The following is an 18,478-nucleotide window of genomic DNA, read 5'->3' on the forward strand; positions in this document are numbered from 1 at the left end:
ACCAACAGAAACATATTGCAAGGACCCTGATTTTCCAGGCAACATGTGCCAGAAGTGATTGCAGGAGCCAAAAATATGTAAGGACCTTCGTGATCATCTTGAGGAGCCTTCATAATCGCCTACTGAGGCCCCCTCTCTAATTTACGCTGTTTCCATCAATGTCTTGCCAAATGAGGGCTGTACCTTCCAGCAAACCCACATCGATGCTGCCACCACTAGTGGACAGCAGATGGTAAGGGTAGCTTACCAGAAAGAGGCACAAAAAAGCAGTAAAAGAGCTTAAAAAAACGGCCCACACGTTGTGAGCCCACCTCTATTGTAAGTCACACTGCCGTGCACAGGCAGTGCAGTGGATAACAGATATTGCACTGCAGAAGGGTATTCACTGTAACCAGTCAGCCATGCTCAAGGGAATTCATTGTGCTACATGCCATGTGGCAGCATTGAAATAATGTATATTTTGATAGTTGAACCAGTTTTGTTTGCAACAAATGATTGTTTGTTTGTCTTATGCTGTGTTCTGATACTTGCCGTGGATGGCAAAGTAAACAACTGAGGGAACAGTGGCCATCTTAAGTCTTGTTCTAATTCCGACGAAGTCATCAAAGAAGATAGCTTCGAGGTCAAAAACAATGCAAGGCACTTTGATGTCCAACAATATGGCGGCTGAGCAGGAAGCTTGATGGGAAGGTCGTCTGTGTACAAGAAAACATAGCCACTCTGTCCTATGCATTTAATGTAAGTTATGTTGAGTTTTTTATAGGATCACACATGCAAAGAGTTAAAATAGAGAGATAATGTGTATTTGTCAGCTTTTTCTTGTCCCCATGAAGTAACGTCACGTCGCACAGACGTCTTCCAGACGGTTCTAGACACATTACTGTGCTTAGTCTCGAAGCTGTCTCCTTTGCTGGCAAGAACTCGAACACACCTTTGAGTAATAAGTTGGTTCAACTCTATATGAATGGTAGATGAAAGGTCTGTTCCATTTGCGTGTATGTCTTCCAGGAGTGTGTGCGGTACCAGAACCCGCATCGGGCTTTCACATTCCGGGTACACGGCTATGAGGCAGTGGTTGGACCGGTCAAGGGAGTCTACGGCAAGGAGAGTGGTGTGAACAAGGCTCGGGAACACTCGCTACTGGTCTCCGATCGGCCACCCTTTGTCACCATTCTCTCGCTCGGTGAGCTTTCATCTATGTCACAAGTGATTGTTGTTCACAACAACCACTCTTTTGCATGTGTACATTTTCTTCAGTAAAATTTGTTGCTCCCAAGATGCAATAAGAAGGTAATGTCAGTCTCTACAGTGCACACTCATATTTGGGAACAAGTAGTGACTTCTCTATTGCTCAAACAGTGCTTAGCCAGAATTGGGTTGAGGGGCTCACTGTAGAATGCCGTATTTACTCGAATCTAGCATGCACTTTTTGCCCGTAAAATGGGTCCAGAAATTGCGGGCGCATTACAATCGCTTACGACCCTAAATCGTGTTACCATATCGCCACTGGCATTTCAAAATGGCCGCCTCGTATGCACTTCGAGCATAGCTGCTGTAGGCTGTGGCTTAGGTTAGTCCGCCGCCCGTCTTCCTGTTTTCTGCGTTTGCTCTATCAGCATGGAAGTGCCAACTGCGAAGACATGTCGAGTTCATCATGGGGCCGCAATTAAAAGGAAAGTGATTGCTTGTGCGGAGACGGACGGAAATAGGGCCAAATCACGGGTGTGCGGAGTTTCCGAAACTTGCGTGTGGGACTGGCGCAAATAGGAGAGGTGTCCTACTCTGGCAGCTGCTGTGTACGGTGCAGCCACATGGCCCCTATCTGAAAGCGATCTGTGATGGAGAGAAAGAGTCTACGCATCTAGGCACACTGCGCTGTGTTCTCGTCGCTTAGTTCGCGTAGAAGCAAGAGGCTGCACAGAGGTCAATTCGCTCACTTCTGCTACCGCACTTCACTCCACCGTTTTGATAAAGTTTTCGTGGTCATTAAGTGAGATGTTCATGTTTGCTTCTGCATGCATGACACCATGCTTGTTAATTTAGTTAGTGAGCAAATGTTTAAATGTTTATATGGCCAATAAGACTGCTATCCTTACTTTTTGTATAGCTGTCTACTCATTTGTTATCGCATAGATGCTTTGCCTTTCAGGCACTATTGGGACTTTTTTTATTTATCGCAACTTTAGTGTATTGGGAGTAAATCTTTGATTTGCCAAATGAGAGACACCTGTATTTCTGTATGAAAAAATGAGGTGCGCAGTACTGTAAAGAGCTGTTTTTTTTAGGTCATGGCAAACAGGTGTGCGTTACAATGATGGGCGTTTCTTTCCCCCTTTGTTTCGGCCATAGAAAAACGGGTGTGCGTTACAATCGAGGGCATGTTAGAACCGAGTAAATACGGTAAATGTGTTCTGTTAACTTCTCGGGGTGTCCTTGTTATGTCTGGTTGAGTAGCTCTGCAATACTGGAACAGTCGTTCCCTAAAAAATGATTTTCCTTGCATTGCCTTGCTTAGTGATAACCTTCTTCATCTCTTAGAACCCTGCCGCAGATGGCAGAAAATATGCTTCCCACCTTCTACATTTGTATAACGAGGCCATCGGAAGCATTATCCTTTGCCACAGAAATGTGTTGCTATCATACACGAACTTAACAAAAATTTAAATACGAAAGTGCCCTTTGTTGAAGAAGAAATATATCTACAGGATTTCTTGTGCCTTGAACGAATCCCAGCAATGCTGTCTTCTCAATCATTTTATACCTCTCTCACACGAGCCTGCAAAAGCTCTTTTACGTAAGCGGTCTTTTACCAAGTTGAAATACTTTTTAACTTTTAATGAAGAGGTGTTGCGTAGCAGACAAACAGCACCAACAATCTCTTTTTATTATTTCCATCCGGACAAGCTACAAAAAGCGTTGCGCTAGCGTTTGAAACAAAATCGGCCAAAATATACAGATTTTTCTCGAATTACAAAGTAAAAGCTTATTGTATTACGCGGTTTTCAAATAAATTTCACAACACCAGGCTAAGAAACGTTAATGTGAATATTTGTTATAGTAGTTTAGTGAGCGTTTTATGGAGTATATAGCTTTCATTGATTACGAGAAAGCGTTTGATTCAGTCGAAACCTCAGCCGTCATGAAGGCATTACGGAATCAGGGTGTAGACGAGCCGTATATAAATATCCTGAAATATATCAATAGCGGCTTCACAGCCACCGTTGTCCTCCATAAAGAAAGCAACAAAATTCCATTAAAGAAAGGCGTCAGGCAGAGAGATATGATCTCTCCAATGCTATTCACAGCGTGTTTACAGGAGGTATTCAGAGACCTGGATTGGGAAGAATTGGGGATATAAAAGTTAATAGATAATACTTTAGTAACTTCACTTGCGATTCGCTGATGATATTGCCTTGCTTAGTAACTCAGGGGACCAATTGCAATGCATGCTCACTGACCTGGAGAGGCAAAGCAGAAGAGTGGTACTGCAGTAAAACGCGTTGTGGGGCTAGTTGGCGCATAGCTTTCAATAGGTGAAGCGCAAATAGTGACGGCACACAAAAAGAAATACAGACAGGACAAGGCGCTTCCTGTCTGTATTTCCTTCTGTGCCTTGTCCTGTCTGTATTTCTTCTTGTGTGCCGTCACTATTGGCACTTCACCTATTGAAAACAGAAGAATGGGTCTAAAAATTAATCTGCAGAAAACTAAAGTAATGTTTAATAGTCTCGGAAGAGAACAGCAATTTACAATAGGTAGTGAGGCACTGGAAGTGGTAAGGGAATACATCTACTTAGGGCAGGTAGTGACCACGGATCCGGATCATGAGACTGAAATAACCAGAAGAATAAGAATGGGCTGGGGTGCGTTTGGCAGGCATTCTCAGATCATGAACAGCAGGTTGCCATTATCCCTCAAGAGAAAAGTGTATAATAGCTGTGTCTTACCAGTACTCACCTACGGGGCAGAAACCTGGAGGCTACAAGAAGGGTTCTACTCAAATTGAGGACTACGCAACGAGCTATGGAAAGAAGAATGATGGGTCTAACGTTAAGGGAGAAGAAATGAGCAGATTGGGTGAGGGAACAAACGCGAGTTAATGACATCTTAGTTGAAATCAAGAAAAAGAAATGGGTATGGGCAGGACATGTAATGAGGAGGGAAGATAACCGATGGTCATTAAGGGTTACGGACTAGATTTCAAGGGAAGGGAAGCGTAGCAGGGGGCGGCAGAAAGTTAGGTGGGTGGATGAGATTAAGAAGTTTGCAGGTATGACATGGCCGCAATTAGTACATGACCGGGGTTGTTGGAGAAGTATGGGAAAGGCCTTTGCCCTGCAGTGGGCGTAACCAGGCTGATGATGGTGATTATTATTATAGAGTATCCGACCTGCTTACGAGAACCGTTCGACCTGCTTACGAAGGTACAGAAGAAGATGAGCATTACTGGGTTTGCTGCACCTTCTGCAAGACAAAAAATATTTTTATGAATTAGAATCTTTACATATTCAAACGACTAGAAACGGGATTAACCGGCCACGGGGTAATGTCCCCAAGATATACATGCGCACTCTGTGCCACCTAACACATAAATAATCGCCCCCTCTTGTGCTCATCTTCATTATGAACAAGGGGCACGTAGCGGTCTCGAAACGTTATTTTATGTTTATTTATTTTGAAATTTAGGCAAGTGCCAGTTTGTTTGACAATGTATCACCCTCGCCTGACGAGTTTTTGTCGAAATTTGGACTAACATAAAAAAATTAATAAATCGTCAAGCCATCAAACTGTTGTCGTTGCCTTGCTGCTGTTGAACCCACACGATTGCGTCACACATGCTCACATCACAGATATAACTGCTTGCCTTACACTAACATGAACCCGCTGTGGTTGCTCAGTGGCTATGGTGTTGGGCTGCTGAGCACAAGGTCGCGGGATCTAATCCCGGCCACCACGGCCGCATTTCGATGAAGGCGAAATGGCAAAACACCCGTGTACTTAGATTTAGGTGCACATTAAAGAACTTCAGGTGGTCGAAATTTCCGGAGTCTTCCACTACGGCGTGCCTCATAATCAGAAAGTGGTTTTGGTACGTAAAACACCATTGTAGTGACGCAAAGCGCTGAATGATAAGACAAGACTATGCATTGATGGGGAACCACGGAACTAAACTTTATTCTCATGGCAATTGCTTATATACAACTGATATAATTGACAGCGCCCCCTATACACAACACATTCCCCCCTCATAAAAAAAAAGGAAATAAAATCAATCCACTTTCGCGCACTCACTTCACATCACACGACATGAACGACGTTCTTACAGTCAGGTAAGCTCGTAGTCTTGATATCGTGCTGGCACTCTTCTTCTGGCCAACTGCAACCGAGAATTGTCCTGCTGATCGGGAATCTCTAGTATAGACTCCATTACTGTGGGCTGTGCGCCGTCAGAATGGTTGGCGCTTCCCTGGATGTCTTCTAATGGCATCATTTCAGATTGATTCTCGACGGTAGTAGGGGTATTTTGCTCTGCCATCTTCCCTATGTGTAGATCCAGGTCGCAGGGAAACCCTGAGGCTGCACTGTTTTGCGGCTGTAACTGCGTCAGCTAGTGCGTGTGCCTGTGCTGTCCCTACTTTACCAATTACCGTTAATTTTGATGCGTTCCATTTCCTACTGTTTGCCAGCAAAAACAAATTCGTGCCCACTCGTCTCTTCACCTGGATCGGCAAAGAAACCTTGGGTTTTGTCTTTGGTCGGCCTTGCTTTATTTTTACAATATCTCCTGGCTCAATGGTAGACGCTCTGCCACCTCGTTTTTCATCGGTGTACTTTTTTGTTCGTTGTTGCTGCTCCTTAACGCGCTGCTTCAACTTTTCCATGGCGACATGCGGCTTCTCGAAAAATTCCCTTTCTGGGAGGCCAACAACATCCAATCTTGTTCTGGGTCTTCTTCCATGCAGTAGGTAAGCCGGTGACGCTCCTGTAGTTGCATGTTGGGTGACCCTGTAAACAACTAGGTAGTCCCAGATTGCCTCCTTCAGTGGTCTTCGTTCCAATGCCGCAACCTGAATATATTCCTTGAGAACGCGGTCGAACCTCTCGATCTGACCATTGCATTGCAGGTAATACAATGTCGTAACACAATGCTGGATTCCCCGATCTCGTAAAAACTGCTCAATACATGTCGACATAAACTGACACCCATTGTCAGTCACAATGCTTTTCAGGTACCCTTCTCTAGGAAAAAGTTCCAAAAGCACTTTTACTACTGCCTGTGCAGTGATTGTGGACACAAATGCCACCTCGGGCCACTTGCTGTGGTAATTAGTAAGAGTGATTGCAAACCTGCACTCCGGAGGGGCTCGCTCCATTGGCCCAACGATGTCGATTCCAAGCTATTCTCACGGCTTCTCGGGCCACTTTACTGGCTCCAATGGGACCATTACGGTTTTTGCAGATTTATCTGATGCTTTGCAGATAGCACAATTCCTAACCAGCGATTCAACATCACTGTCCATTCCGGGCCACCAGTACTGTTCCCTCAACCGTTGTTTGGTCCTTACAATGCCTGGATGCGATTCATGTGCCATCATGACCAGCCTGGAAGTGAGTATCGATGGGGGAACGACCCGTTCAGTGCGAAACAGTAGCCTGTCTATCACCGACAGCTCTTCTGTTATACGAAAAAACAACCTTAATTTTCCAGCTAAACAGCCCTTTCCGGCCATCTGGACGTAACATGCTGCGCCACCTCATTTAGTAATGAATCCTCAGCTGTTGCTGCTTGCAACTCACTCTTAGTGATCATGCTGGAAACCACAGCAACTATTTCCTCCACCGGTTCGTCCTCTGCAGAGGTCAAAGGTAACCTAGAAAGCGCATCCGCAACGACATCGGTGTTCCCCTTTGTGTACTGCAGATTGAAGATGTATCTCAAAAGTCTAGCACACCAGTGTTCAATACGCAGTGGGCGTCTTCCAACCCCATTTGTGGACAGCAGTGTTACCAAAGCCTGATGATCAGTTTGTAAGACAAACTTGCAGCCCCACAGATAAACATGCCAATGTTCGCACGCCCATAAACATGCCAGCTCCTCTCGTTCCCCGGTAGAGTACTTCCGTTCTGTTGGAGTTAGTGTCCTCGAAGTGAATGCCACTGTACGTACTTCTCCGTCAACTACCTGCTGTAGCACAGCTCCCAGTCCATATGCCGAGGCGTCAGTGGTCACTTGTACAGGCAAAGACTCGTTGAACATAGCCACCACCCCGCATAATGACAGCATCTCCTTGATCCTGCAAAAACTCTCCTCGGTGCTCTGATCCCACACGAACTTCTGTCCTTTACGAAGAAGCCGTCGCAGCAGCTCCACCACCTCTGCATAATTGGGAAGAAAATGGGAGTAATAGCCTACGAGCCCAAGGAAAGACCGCAGCGAGACTACATCGGCAGGCATTTGTGCTTTAATCACAGCATCCACCTTTGACTTGAGTGGGGTAAGACCACTTGCACTCACAGAATGACCCAAAAAGGAGAGTTCCTTGACAGCGAACAAGTATTTCTGATTTAGCTGCAGCCCCGCATCAGCGATCCGATGCAATACCTCACGAAGGTTATGGTTGTGCTCGTTTTTAGTCTTTCCAAAGACTATGATATCGTCGACGTAAAAGAACACGCCCTTGCAGCCTTTCAAGATTTCTTGCATCATTCGCTGAAACGTGGCTGGTGCTGATGCGAGGCCAAAACACACTCTGCAGAACCTAAATAAGTCTTTGTGCGTAATAAGGGTTGTTAATTCGTGACTCTCTTCGGCTAATTCCACTTGATGGTAGGCTGCAGCATAATCCAGTTTCAAGAACCATGCTGCTCCGCTCAGCGCATGCAACAGTTCCTCCGTGTGCAGCAAAGGGAATCCTTCAATGACTACTGCTTTGTTCGGCTCGCGCAAATCGACGCATAGAAGAATAGTTCCATCCTTCTTCTGCACAACCACTATAGGAGACACCCATTCCGCAGCACTGGCCTTTTCTATAATGCCTGCATCCAATAATCTTGCCAGTTCAGCCGCTACTTTCTCTCGCAGCATCAGGGGCAAACATCGAACCTTCGCTGCTACTGGTTTTACATCTGCGCGCCGCTTCACACAGAATGTACAAAGTTTTTCGCTAATCCCAACTTCTCAGCGAGAAGAAAGGAAAACTCACATAATTCAGGAGGAAGCGACAGGGGGCTGACCATGACTTGCAGACACTCCAGTGTGGAACCGATGATGTGCAACTGTAGCTTGTGGACTTCATCCAGTCCTAGTAATGCCATGCCTTTGGGAACAACGTAAAATCGAAGGCAAGCCGAGTTGTTCCTGCATACAACTCTGGCTGTGAACCATCCCAAGACTGGAATTTTCTTCTCTGAGAAATCCCGCAGCATCCCTGAAGCCACAGTCAAGGGAAAACTGTTGGCGAACTTGGCTCGATAAACGTGGTCTGGCAAAATAGACACCGACGACCCAATATCTACCAGCAACTGAAGTGGCTCGTTCTCAATAATGACGTCAATGACCAAAGTCCTTCGTTCCACTTGTCTGACCGCCAGCACAATGAGCACGTCCTCCTCGCTAGCGCCGTCGTTTCAGACCGTCCGCACGTCCCGCTCCGCCGACCTGCCACAGACCGCTCGGAAATTTATTTATTTATTTATTTCAGAATACTGCCGGCTTCCATTTGGAAGCCCAGGCAGGAGTGGTACAACATCCCGTGATTTCAAACTTTTTGCTCAAAGGGATAAAAAAAAATAAATAGAGTAAAAAAAACACTCTAATAGGCAAAGTAAACATATGCAAATACACAAAAGAAATACAATGATGCCGTCACATTGCTGCCAATAGCAAAGGCGTAATAAATGAGTCATCAGAATTTGTAACAAGCAAAGGTACAGTGAATGCATGACATTACAAGCACGTCTGTACTGCAGATAAGAAGGAATCTGGAGTGGCTGAGTTGACCACGCTTTGCGGAAGAGCGTTCCATTTGCGAATTGTCTTGGGCTGGAAGGAATAAAGATATGCGTTTGTTCTAGCGCGCGGCAATAATATTGTTTGATTGTGCTTACCTCTGGTCAGTCGCGATTTGTTAAATTGCATGTAGTTGTCAAATCTCATTTTAGTGTGGTTGTTAACTATGTTATACATTGCTTGTAGACGGTGCATTTTGTGATGAGTTTCTGGTGTCTGGAGCCCAGATCGCAACCTTAAAGAGGTGACTGAAATGCGCCAATTGTAAGCATTGTAGATAAATCTAAGAGCTTTTTTTTGTACTCTTTCGATAATGTGTATACCAGCCTTTGTGTGAGGGTCCCAGACTATATCGGAATACTCGAGTGTTGGCCTAATAATTGCCTTATATGCAGTTAATTTGGTAGCACTAGTGCAGTTTTTTAAACGGTGCTTTAATAACCATAACTTTTTCATTGCTGCCACAGAAACATACCTAACGTGAGCGGTATAGCTCATCTTGGAATCAATTGTCCCATCCTGTGGCACTGGGAGCAACGTTTCCCCCGTGCTTTGCATTCCTGTGAAAGAGTTAGTGCCTTGTGCAGCTGCACCGGTAACACTTGCGCACCGGCGTCATTTCCGCGTCGCTGTCTGGGCTTCTGCCTTGAGATACGTGCTGCACTTCGTCTGTTTGTGATGACCCTTGGTCATAGACCGCAGCACCCTCCGCTGCCTGCTCGTACATCTGCAGCATTTCGACTGCCTCTGCGAGCGTAAGTTGTGACCCCTTCACGAGCAATTTCTGTCGCAACTCAGTGCTCCGTACTCCGTCAACAACCCTATCTCGTAGAGCTGCTTCCAAGAATTGCCCGAAGTTGCACGTCTGCTAACTGTCAGAGAGCACTGATGTACTCTCGTATCGGCTCATTCGGCAGTTGCCGACGTAACGTGAATCGACGTCGCTTGACCAGTACGTTGACGGCACTTGAGAACTGCCGCTCCAATAGGCCCAACGCCTTCGTGTAACTATCCCCTTCACTTGCCTCTGTCTTGTCTTTTCCTGCTGGTTTGCTTGTCTCCGGTCCGGCTTTTGTCATGTCTGACGTTCGTGCCAGCTCTGGGCCCAATGTGCGAAAAACACGGCGTCCTTCGACCCCAAGACATTGCAGCAGAATGGCCTTTTTCCGTAGTGGCAGTTGCGCGTCCATCCCAGTCGGTTCAAGGAAATTTGTGCAATCATTGCGCCACTGCTCCCATGGAATCATCGCATCTCCAGGAGTCTCCAGGAAAGGCGGTAATGGTGGTAGTCCGTATGCTGCCATCTCGTAGGTGACGCCCCTTGGAACAGCACGAAGCCAGATGAGGGAAAGCAGTTCGTCGCTAGCTCGCTAGCTTCGTCGATTGCGTCAGATTGTAGTGACGCGAAGCGCCGAATGATAAGACAAGACTATGCATTGACGGGGAACCACGGAACTGAACTTTATTGTGAGGCTTATAGCGCGTTAAAAAGACAAGGACGAAAGTGAGACGTGACACACACAGGCGCTAACTTGCAACAATCTTTATTTCGAGCAAGGGACCCATACATATATACAGCTTTTTCACGTAAATCATACATGCGCTGTTTACAAAAAAACCCTTACACACTATTGCGCAGGTACGATAACTCTTTGCGGGAAAGGGCAATTAACGGTTTAGATACACAGTTATCGCCAAGCCTATCAATCATTTCTGCTTCTATAATTTCGCGAGTTATCCTACCTCGGGCTTTTCCCACAATGGAGCAGTCTCTGTATGCTGGAGCACACTTTGAGTGGTCACCATCATCCACCCCGGCAACAGTGTAGCTGCAATGCCTGCAGTGGGCGTCAAGGAACCCGCCCCGCTTTTCTGCTACATTATACCAGTGTTCCTTTAAACGCTCGTTGAGGCACCTTCCGCTTTGCCCCACGTAGTTCTTCCCACACTTTAAAGGAAGGTTGTAAACAACTTCTTCCACACATTCAACAAACGGGTCCTGGTGTTTCTTTTTGCACGTGCGCTTATCAGAGAGGCCTGGTCTGGCTAGTCTGCACAGGCATTGCAATTTTGTAGCAGCTGAAAACACAACCCTAACATTCGCACGTTGGCCTATGTTCTTTAAACGGTGCGATAAGCCGTGGATATATGGGATGACAGCAACGCTCCTCTTATCTACACAAGGCACGCTGGCGGAATTATTTGATAGCTTCGACTTGAGCAGACCCTCAGCAACGCTAATAAGTACATGTGTAGGGTAACCTGCCAATCGAAGACGGAGGATCTGATCCTTGATGCTTTCGGTCATCAGCTCCGGGCATGACTTACATAATGCGTTTGACAAGCATGTCTTTGCGATTCCCCTCTTAACCAACTTAGAGTGCGCCGACTGATATGGGAGCAGTGGCTTGTTCGCGCGAGGCTCGTACTTCCAGCGTACTTTGTCAGTGAAAAATAAAAACTTAATGTCAAGAAATCGGATACTTCCGTCAATCGGCAGTTCATGCGTTATTTTTAGAGGAGATAAACCCTCGCGTATAAAAGAAAGTGCATTAGTGGTTAAAAAATCAAAACAGTTAGAGCTGCAGTCAAGTAGAACTAAAAAGTCATCCACGTATCTAAAAGCTTTGAGAATCTTAAAATCTGGAAGCCGACCGCTTATGTTCTTGTCTAGTTCAGCTAAAAATATATCGCTAAGAATGGGAGCTACACACGATCCGATGCAAATTCCCTCCTTCTGTATAAAAGGCTGCCCTTCCCACTGAATGAAAGTAGACTGAAGATAAAAGCTTTCTGCCTTGTTCGGTTACAGTGGATGGAACCATCGATAACATTCCAGAAACTTCAGATACATGCAGGCGTGTCCTACGCTGTGCAATAACATTTGTTAGGCGGTGAGACGTGGACTGCGCAGTGGTGGCGTAGAGGTAAAACACCCGCCTTGCGTGCAAGAGGTCCGTGGTTCGAATCCGGTGCCGTGCAATTTTCCACCGGAAAAAAAAAAAAATTTGCGTGTTGATAAAATTGCATAAACAGGCCTGGAGTGGGGCCTGATCCCAGTGGCCAGAACCGGTAACGCACTCTATCACCAGAGCAGGATTGGCCACCCTGGTGCAGTACTTGGCCACAACCTCCTATATGAACACAACAATCAAACCCTGGCCCTCAGTCCCCAGCAGCTGCGAAGCAACTGACCACGGCGGTGGTCAGATCTGCTACGCAGAGGGTGCTAAGAATCCCTGGCTCCGGACAGGCCGCCATCGGAATATAAACCTGGCAATGTTTAACGCTAGAACGTTATCTAATGAGGCGAGTCTAGCAGCGATATTGGAGGAATTAGAAGGCAGTAAATGGGATATAATAGGGCTCAGTGAAGTTAGAAGGCCAAAAGAAGCATATACAGTGCCAAAAACTGGGCACATCCTGTGCTACCGGGGCTTAGCGGAGAGACGAGAACTCGGAGTCAGATTACTGATTAATAAGGATATAGGTGGTAATCTACAAGAATTCTATAGCATTAACGAGAGGGTGGCAGGTCTTGTTGTGAAACTTAATAAGAGGTATAAATTGAAGGTCGTACAGGTCTATGCCCCTACATCCAGTCATGATGACCAGGAAGTCGAAAAGTTCTATGGAAACGTGGAAACAGCGATGGGTAAAGTGAAAACAAAATACACTATACTGATGGGTGACTTTAACGCCAGGGTAGGCAAGAAGCAGGCTGGAGACAAGGCAGTTGGGGAATATGGCATAGGCACCAGGAATAGCAGGGGAGAGTTATTAGTAGAGTTTGCGGAACAGAATAATATGGGGATAATGAATACCTTCTTCCGCAAGTGGGATAGCCGAAAGTGGACGTGGAGGAGCCCGAACGGCGAGACTAGAAATGAAATAGACCTCATACTCTGCGCTAACCCTGGCATCATACAAGATGCGGACGTGCTCAGCAAGGAGCGCTGCAGTGACCATAGGATGGTAAGAACTCGAATCAGCCTAGACCTGAGGAGGGAACGGAAGAAACTGGTACATAAGAAGGCGATCAATGAGTTAGCGGTAAGAGGGAAAATAGAGGAATTCCAGATAAAGCTACAGAACAGGCATTCGGCTTTAACTCAGGAAGAGGACCTTAGTGTTGAAGCAATGAACGACAATCTTGTGGGCATCATTAAGGAGTGCGCAAATGAAGTCGGTGCTAACTCCGTTAGACAGGATACCAGGAAGCTATTGTAGGAGACGAAAGATCTGATAAAGAAACACCAATGTATGAAAGCCTCTAACCCTACAGCTAGAATAGAACTGGCAGAACTTTCCAAGTTAATCAACGAGCGTAAGACAGCTGACATAAGGAAGTATAGTATGGATAGAATTGAACATGCTCTCAGGAGCGAAGGAAGCCTAAAAGCAGTGAAGAAGAAACTAGGAATTGGCAAGAATCAGATGTATGCGTTAAGAGGCAAAGCCGGCAATATCATTACTAATATGGATGAGATAGTTCAAGCGACTGAGGAGTTCTATAGAGATTTGTAAAGTACCAGTGGCACCCATGACGAGAATGGAAGAGAGAATAGTCCAGAGGAATTTGAATTCCCATAAGTAATGCCGGAAGAAGTAAAGAAAGCCTTGGGAGCTATGCAAACGGGGAAGGCAGCTGGGGAGAATCAGGTAACAGCAGATGGTGGGCAGATTGTTCTAGAAAAATTGGCCACCCTGTATACGCAATGCCTCATAACGTCGAGCGTACCGGAATCTTGGAAGAACGCTAACATAATCCTAATCTGTAAGAAAGGGGACGCCAAAGACTTGAAAAATTATAGACCGATCAGCTTACTGTCAGTTGCCTACAAACTATTTACTAAGGTAATCGTAAATAGGATCAGAAACACCTTAGACTTCTGTCAAGTAAAGGACTAGGCAGGATTCCGTAAAGGCTACTCAACAATAGATCATATTCACACTATCAGTCAGGTGATAGAGAAATGTGCGGAATATAACCAACCCTTATATATAGCTTTCATTGATTACGAGAAAGCGTTTGATTCTGTCGAAACCTCAGCAGTCATGGAGGCATTACGGAAACGGGGTAGACGAGCCGTATGTAAAAATACTGAAAGATATCTATAGCGGCCGGTTGTGCCGTCCAACAGTGCTGAGCGGTCATAATTAACCAAAAATGATGCCAGCTGTTCACTAGTGAGCTGTGGCTTAAAGTCCGGGTCGTTTTATTCCGCCAAAGCTAATTTTTGAAGGTCCGTTACATGCCCAACATGTGGACCTGGATTTTCAGCCAGTTTCCAAGAGTTTCCATTTCACTTCTCTCGTAAAATCCCGACAACAGGCACTGCCGGCGTCACCACTACACAGTTGTCGAAAGTCGCTCCTATGGCGGGGTGCTGCACGGCTGCGTTGTGAGAAAAGAGTCGTGCTCGTAAGTATGCTGCGCATACACTTCAATTTAGTGTTGAGGACTCGAGTTATCATTCTGAAGAGGACAACAAAACAGATTCAAGCGCTAACGGCAACAATGTTTTGAGTCAGCATGGGACATCTGAGCTGTTCACCGACGACTTTCCTTTATGGCCTTGAGCAGTCTCCTTCCTTGTGCGCACTTATTTGCTGATATTTTTCATGACCAGTGAGCTCTACTGATTAGCTTCAGGTAGCATAGTTCGCTTGGTTACGATGTGCTGCCATTGGCAGCAAAGAAACTTCTGCTCATGTCAAGAAGGCCGCCTGTAGCACATCTCAGCCCAGCACTACGGATCAGCTCAAGACAGTTTAGAATGGCATGGGATTTCTTTCTACTCTTCTTCTCTGCAGAGGTGTGAAAGACAATCTGCAAAAATTCAAAGAGATTCTTGGTTGCATAATCTTTTAGGGCCCAGCTACGCTGGGAGCAATCGGTCCTGGAAGAAGTGCATGACTCTGGTCGAACTGCTGAAGTATGTTCCTTGGACTTCTCATCGGACCATCCTCAGAAGATCCCGAAAAAGCAGAACTGCAAAATGTGTTACGAAGACCGCAAAGATGAACAAATACCAGACATTTTGCAGGAAAAGTGCGGAGTGCACCTATACTTCACAAAATCCAGGAGCTGCTTCACTGTATGGCATGAGCGATGAACTGGCCTTAGCTTCAGCACAATGCGTTGGCGGGCTAGTTGGTGCGAATCCATGAATACTTTGTTTAGTGCAAAACGACACACACAAGAAAGACGACAGGACAAAACGCCTTGTCCTGTCGTCTTTCTTGTGTGTGTCGTTTTGCACTAAACAAAGTATTCATGGCCTTAGCTTCTTTTTTGTATCCGAAGGACGGCGTTGTACTGAGCATTTATTTTTTCAGACATTATTCCTATGTTATTTATCTTTGATATGTTATTTATCTTTGAAATGTATATTCCGAATTTCTTTTGATAATAATGTTTTTGTAGATATCATGCTCCTTTATATTTGTTTTTATCAACTGGCAGCAAAAATGGCACTTTCTAGAATTTTTATGTTTTGCAAAGAAATGTTTTTGTTTGGCAACGTATGTTTTTGGAAAGAGCATTCTATTATGTATAATATGCTATGCTGCAAAGTGTGCTGGAATATTATTTGTAGTGGCAAATAATATTCCCTGAAGAAACGACAATTTTCTCACATTAACGAAAGACTGTTGTTCCATCTTCTCCTACCACTTTTTCCCAGTTCATGTCTTGCAAGGCCCTTCTAACTTCATGGCAAGTCATAGAAGGAGCCTCTTTAACCCGTTTGTGAGTACTTCGAATGAAAGTAGGGTGGCTGCTATGAATACTGTATAGGTCAGCACAGAATTTATCAGCAGCTTTTACTATTGTCACGTGGTAGTGACGTTAAATGACACAGTAGCAGTACTGTGAAAGACAAAACTAGCTTTTATTGGGCGAACCTGTGCCTGCAAAACAGGCTACACTTAAAGCACAACGATAGCGGCGAACACAGTCGGCGTTCGTCGAAAATCTGATCAGCGGGTCAAGCGTGTCGGCTTTTATACAGAGTCGTCGAATGTTCCAGACTAATCGTTGGGACCCGCGTGCCTTCCATAAAGTTCTACATCATTCGCGTCAGGCGAATAAATCAGATAACACAAGGTTTGGCGATAACAGACTGCGGATAGAAGCATCGATAACTTTCCAGAAACTTCGGATACATGCAAGCGCGTCCCGCCCTGTGCGATAAGATTTGTTAGGCGGCGAAACCTGGTCGCCCGATAAATATAAATACACGTGTCACTATACATGTATCGTCGAAATTGCTGATGATATTACCCTGCTTATATTTCAGTGCATACATCTTGGTTTGTCCTGTGCCAAGTTTCCTCCTCACTGATTTCAGGCTGCGTCCATTTTTTACGGCTTCTTCAGTCTTTCTCGTGTTATAGTTTCGAATATCACTTATTATCGCCTTGTTGTTCAGTTTTGACAATTCTGCGAATTCTATCTTATCTCTTGAGTTGGACACTTTCATTCTTTGTAGTTTCTTTATTAGGTCCTTTGTTACTTGGGAAAGCTTGCCTATTGGTTGCTTTGGTGCGTTACCTTTCTGTTCAATTGCTGCTTCTGAAGCCAACCTAGTTACAGTTTCATTCATTACCTCCTTGTTATCTTCATCTCTCTGTTCTAGGGCTGCATATTTGTTTGCAAGAACCAGCCTGAATTGGTCTGTTTTACCCTTACTGCATCTAGGTTGGCCTGTTTCTTCTTGACTAATTTTGCTCTTTTCCTCTTCATATTGAGGTAAATCCTAGACCTTAGTAGCCTATGATAACTGCACTCTACCCTACTTAACACTTCTGCATCCTGCATTATACTGGGAATGGCAGAAAGTATGAAATTTTTTTCATTTCTTGTTTCATCATTTGGGCTTTTTCCAGGTCCACTTTCTGTTGCTGCGCTTCCTGAAGAAGGTGTTCATTATTCAGAGCCTATTCCTTTCTGTGAATTCTACCAACATCTCTCCTCTAGTGTTCCTAGAACTGATACCATAGTGGCCAATTGCTTGTTCACCAGGCCGCTTTTCCCCCTCTTTTGCATTGAAGTCACTATTACTACGGTATACTGAGTTTGCACTTTTCTCATCGCCACTTCAGCATGTTCTTAAAACTGTTCTATTTCTTCACCATCGTGTCTGGAGGTTGGAGCTTAGGCTTGTACTACTTGTACATTCTGCATTTCCTATTAGACCATGTGGTATCGCGCAAAGCAGGACAGGGGGCACAGGAAAAAACGAGCATGTCCCGCTTCACACTGTACCACAGCCTGAAAATGGAAAATCAACTAGCCCAAACCATCACTTTTCTATTAAGCTTTATTACGACTGCTGCTACCCTCTCTTTAATGCTGTAGAGTTCGTTAATGTTGCCCACTATGTCTTTATGAATTAGGAGTCCTACCCCGTATTGCTTCCTATCTGGGAGCCCTCTGTTTCGGAGAACGTGGCCGTTAGTCAGCATTGTGTAAGCCTCACCAGTTCTTCCAACCTCACTAAGGCCAATAATATCCCACACAATGCCTGATATTTCAAAGAATCCTGCTAAGCTAGCTTTACTCGAGAGTGTTCGTGTGTTGAACTTGCCGGGTTCAGTTTCCAGTGGAGGCTTGTCCAGGTTTAGAGATTCTTGGCACCTTCCGCTGCGTTGCAAGTCTGACCGCCACTTTGGTCAGGTGCTCCAGAGCTGCTTGGGATTGAGGGCCATGGGTTAATTGGGAGGTAGTGGCCGAATACTGCACCAGGAAGGCCAATTCCTGTTCTGGTGAGGGAGTGTCTTTTGTTGAAGCTAAGTTGGGCTTCCTAATTTGGTTGCACCTAGACTAGTATAATGCCACACTGGCTTGTGGCATTCCTCTCTCTCTCTATCTTTTTTTACGCTGTCAGGCACCACTCCAAGCCTGGAAATGCAGTGTACTGAAGGAGGATTCGAATGTACGACCTTCAGATTAGAGGCTCTATGTTCTACCTCTGCTCCACACTCCTGCCTCAGTTACATAGCCTCGAACACTTCTAATGGGACACTTAAAAATAAACGGGGACTTTAACTTCTGACTATAGCAACCGAACAACCGTTATAGCTCAATTAGATAACCCTATAGACAGCAAGGTCACCTTATTATGCAGAAGACCAGCCAGCCCAGAGAATCCTACATGTGTAAAAACTCATTTCAATTATTCAATTGAATAATTTCAATTGAGCCATCAGCCGTGACTTTGGTGGACTGGAAAGACAAAGGTACAACCTTTGTCATAAAAGTTCCAGGAGAATTTTTTTTTATTTCCGAGTTTGCAATAATAAAAAGGAACAAATGTTGTTTTTGTGTTACCTGGTATGTGTTATTACTTGACATGACCGTGGCCATGTTTCCGCACCAACTCACTAGGTGACAGGACTGTGCTTAGCAACACATTGTTGAGGTTGTCGCATTAGTTAAGATGACACAATGGATGCTGATTG

General features: G+C 45.2%; 1 protein-coding gene across 6 annotated transcripts in view; it reads left to right on the top strand.

Moving 5' to 3' along the window:
* LOC139059016 (nuclear factor related to kappa-B-binding protein) overlaps positions 1-18,478 on the top strand; it is a 617,245-nt gene that overhangs the window by 320,194 nt on the left and 278,573 nt on the right. For all 6 annotated transcript variants that reach the window (XM_070536798.1, XM_070536799.1, XM_070536801.1 and 3 more), the window contains one exon: positions 1,009-1,183. In XM_070536798.1, coding sequence (XP_070392899.1) covers positions 1,009-1,183 — 175 coding nt within the window. The remainder of the gene's footprint in view (positions 1-1,008; positions 1,184-18,478) is intronic.

The sequence above is a fragment of the Dermacentor albipictus genome, chromosome 4 (assembly GCF_038994185.2).
Source record: "Dermacentor albipictus isolate Rhodes 1998 colony chromosome 4, USDA_Dalb.pri_finalv2, whole genome shotgun sequence".
NCBI classification, from domain to species: Eukaryota; Metazoa; Arthropoda; class Arachnida; order Ixodida; family Ixodidae; genus Dermacentor; species Dermacentor albipictus.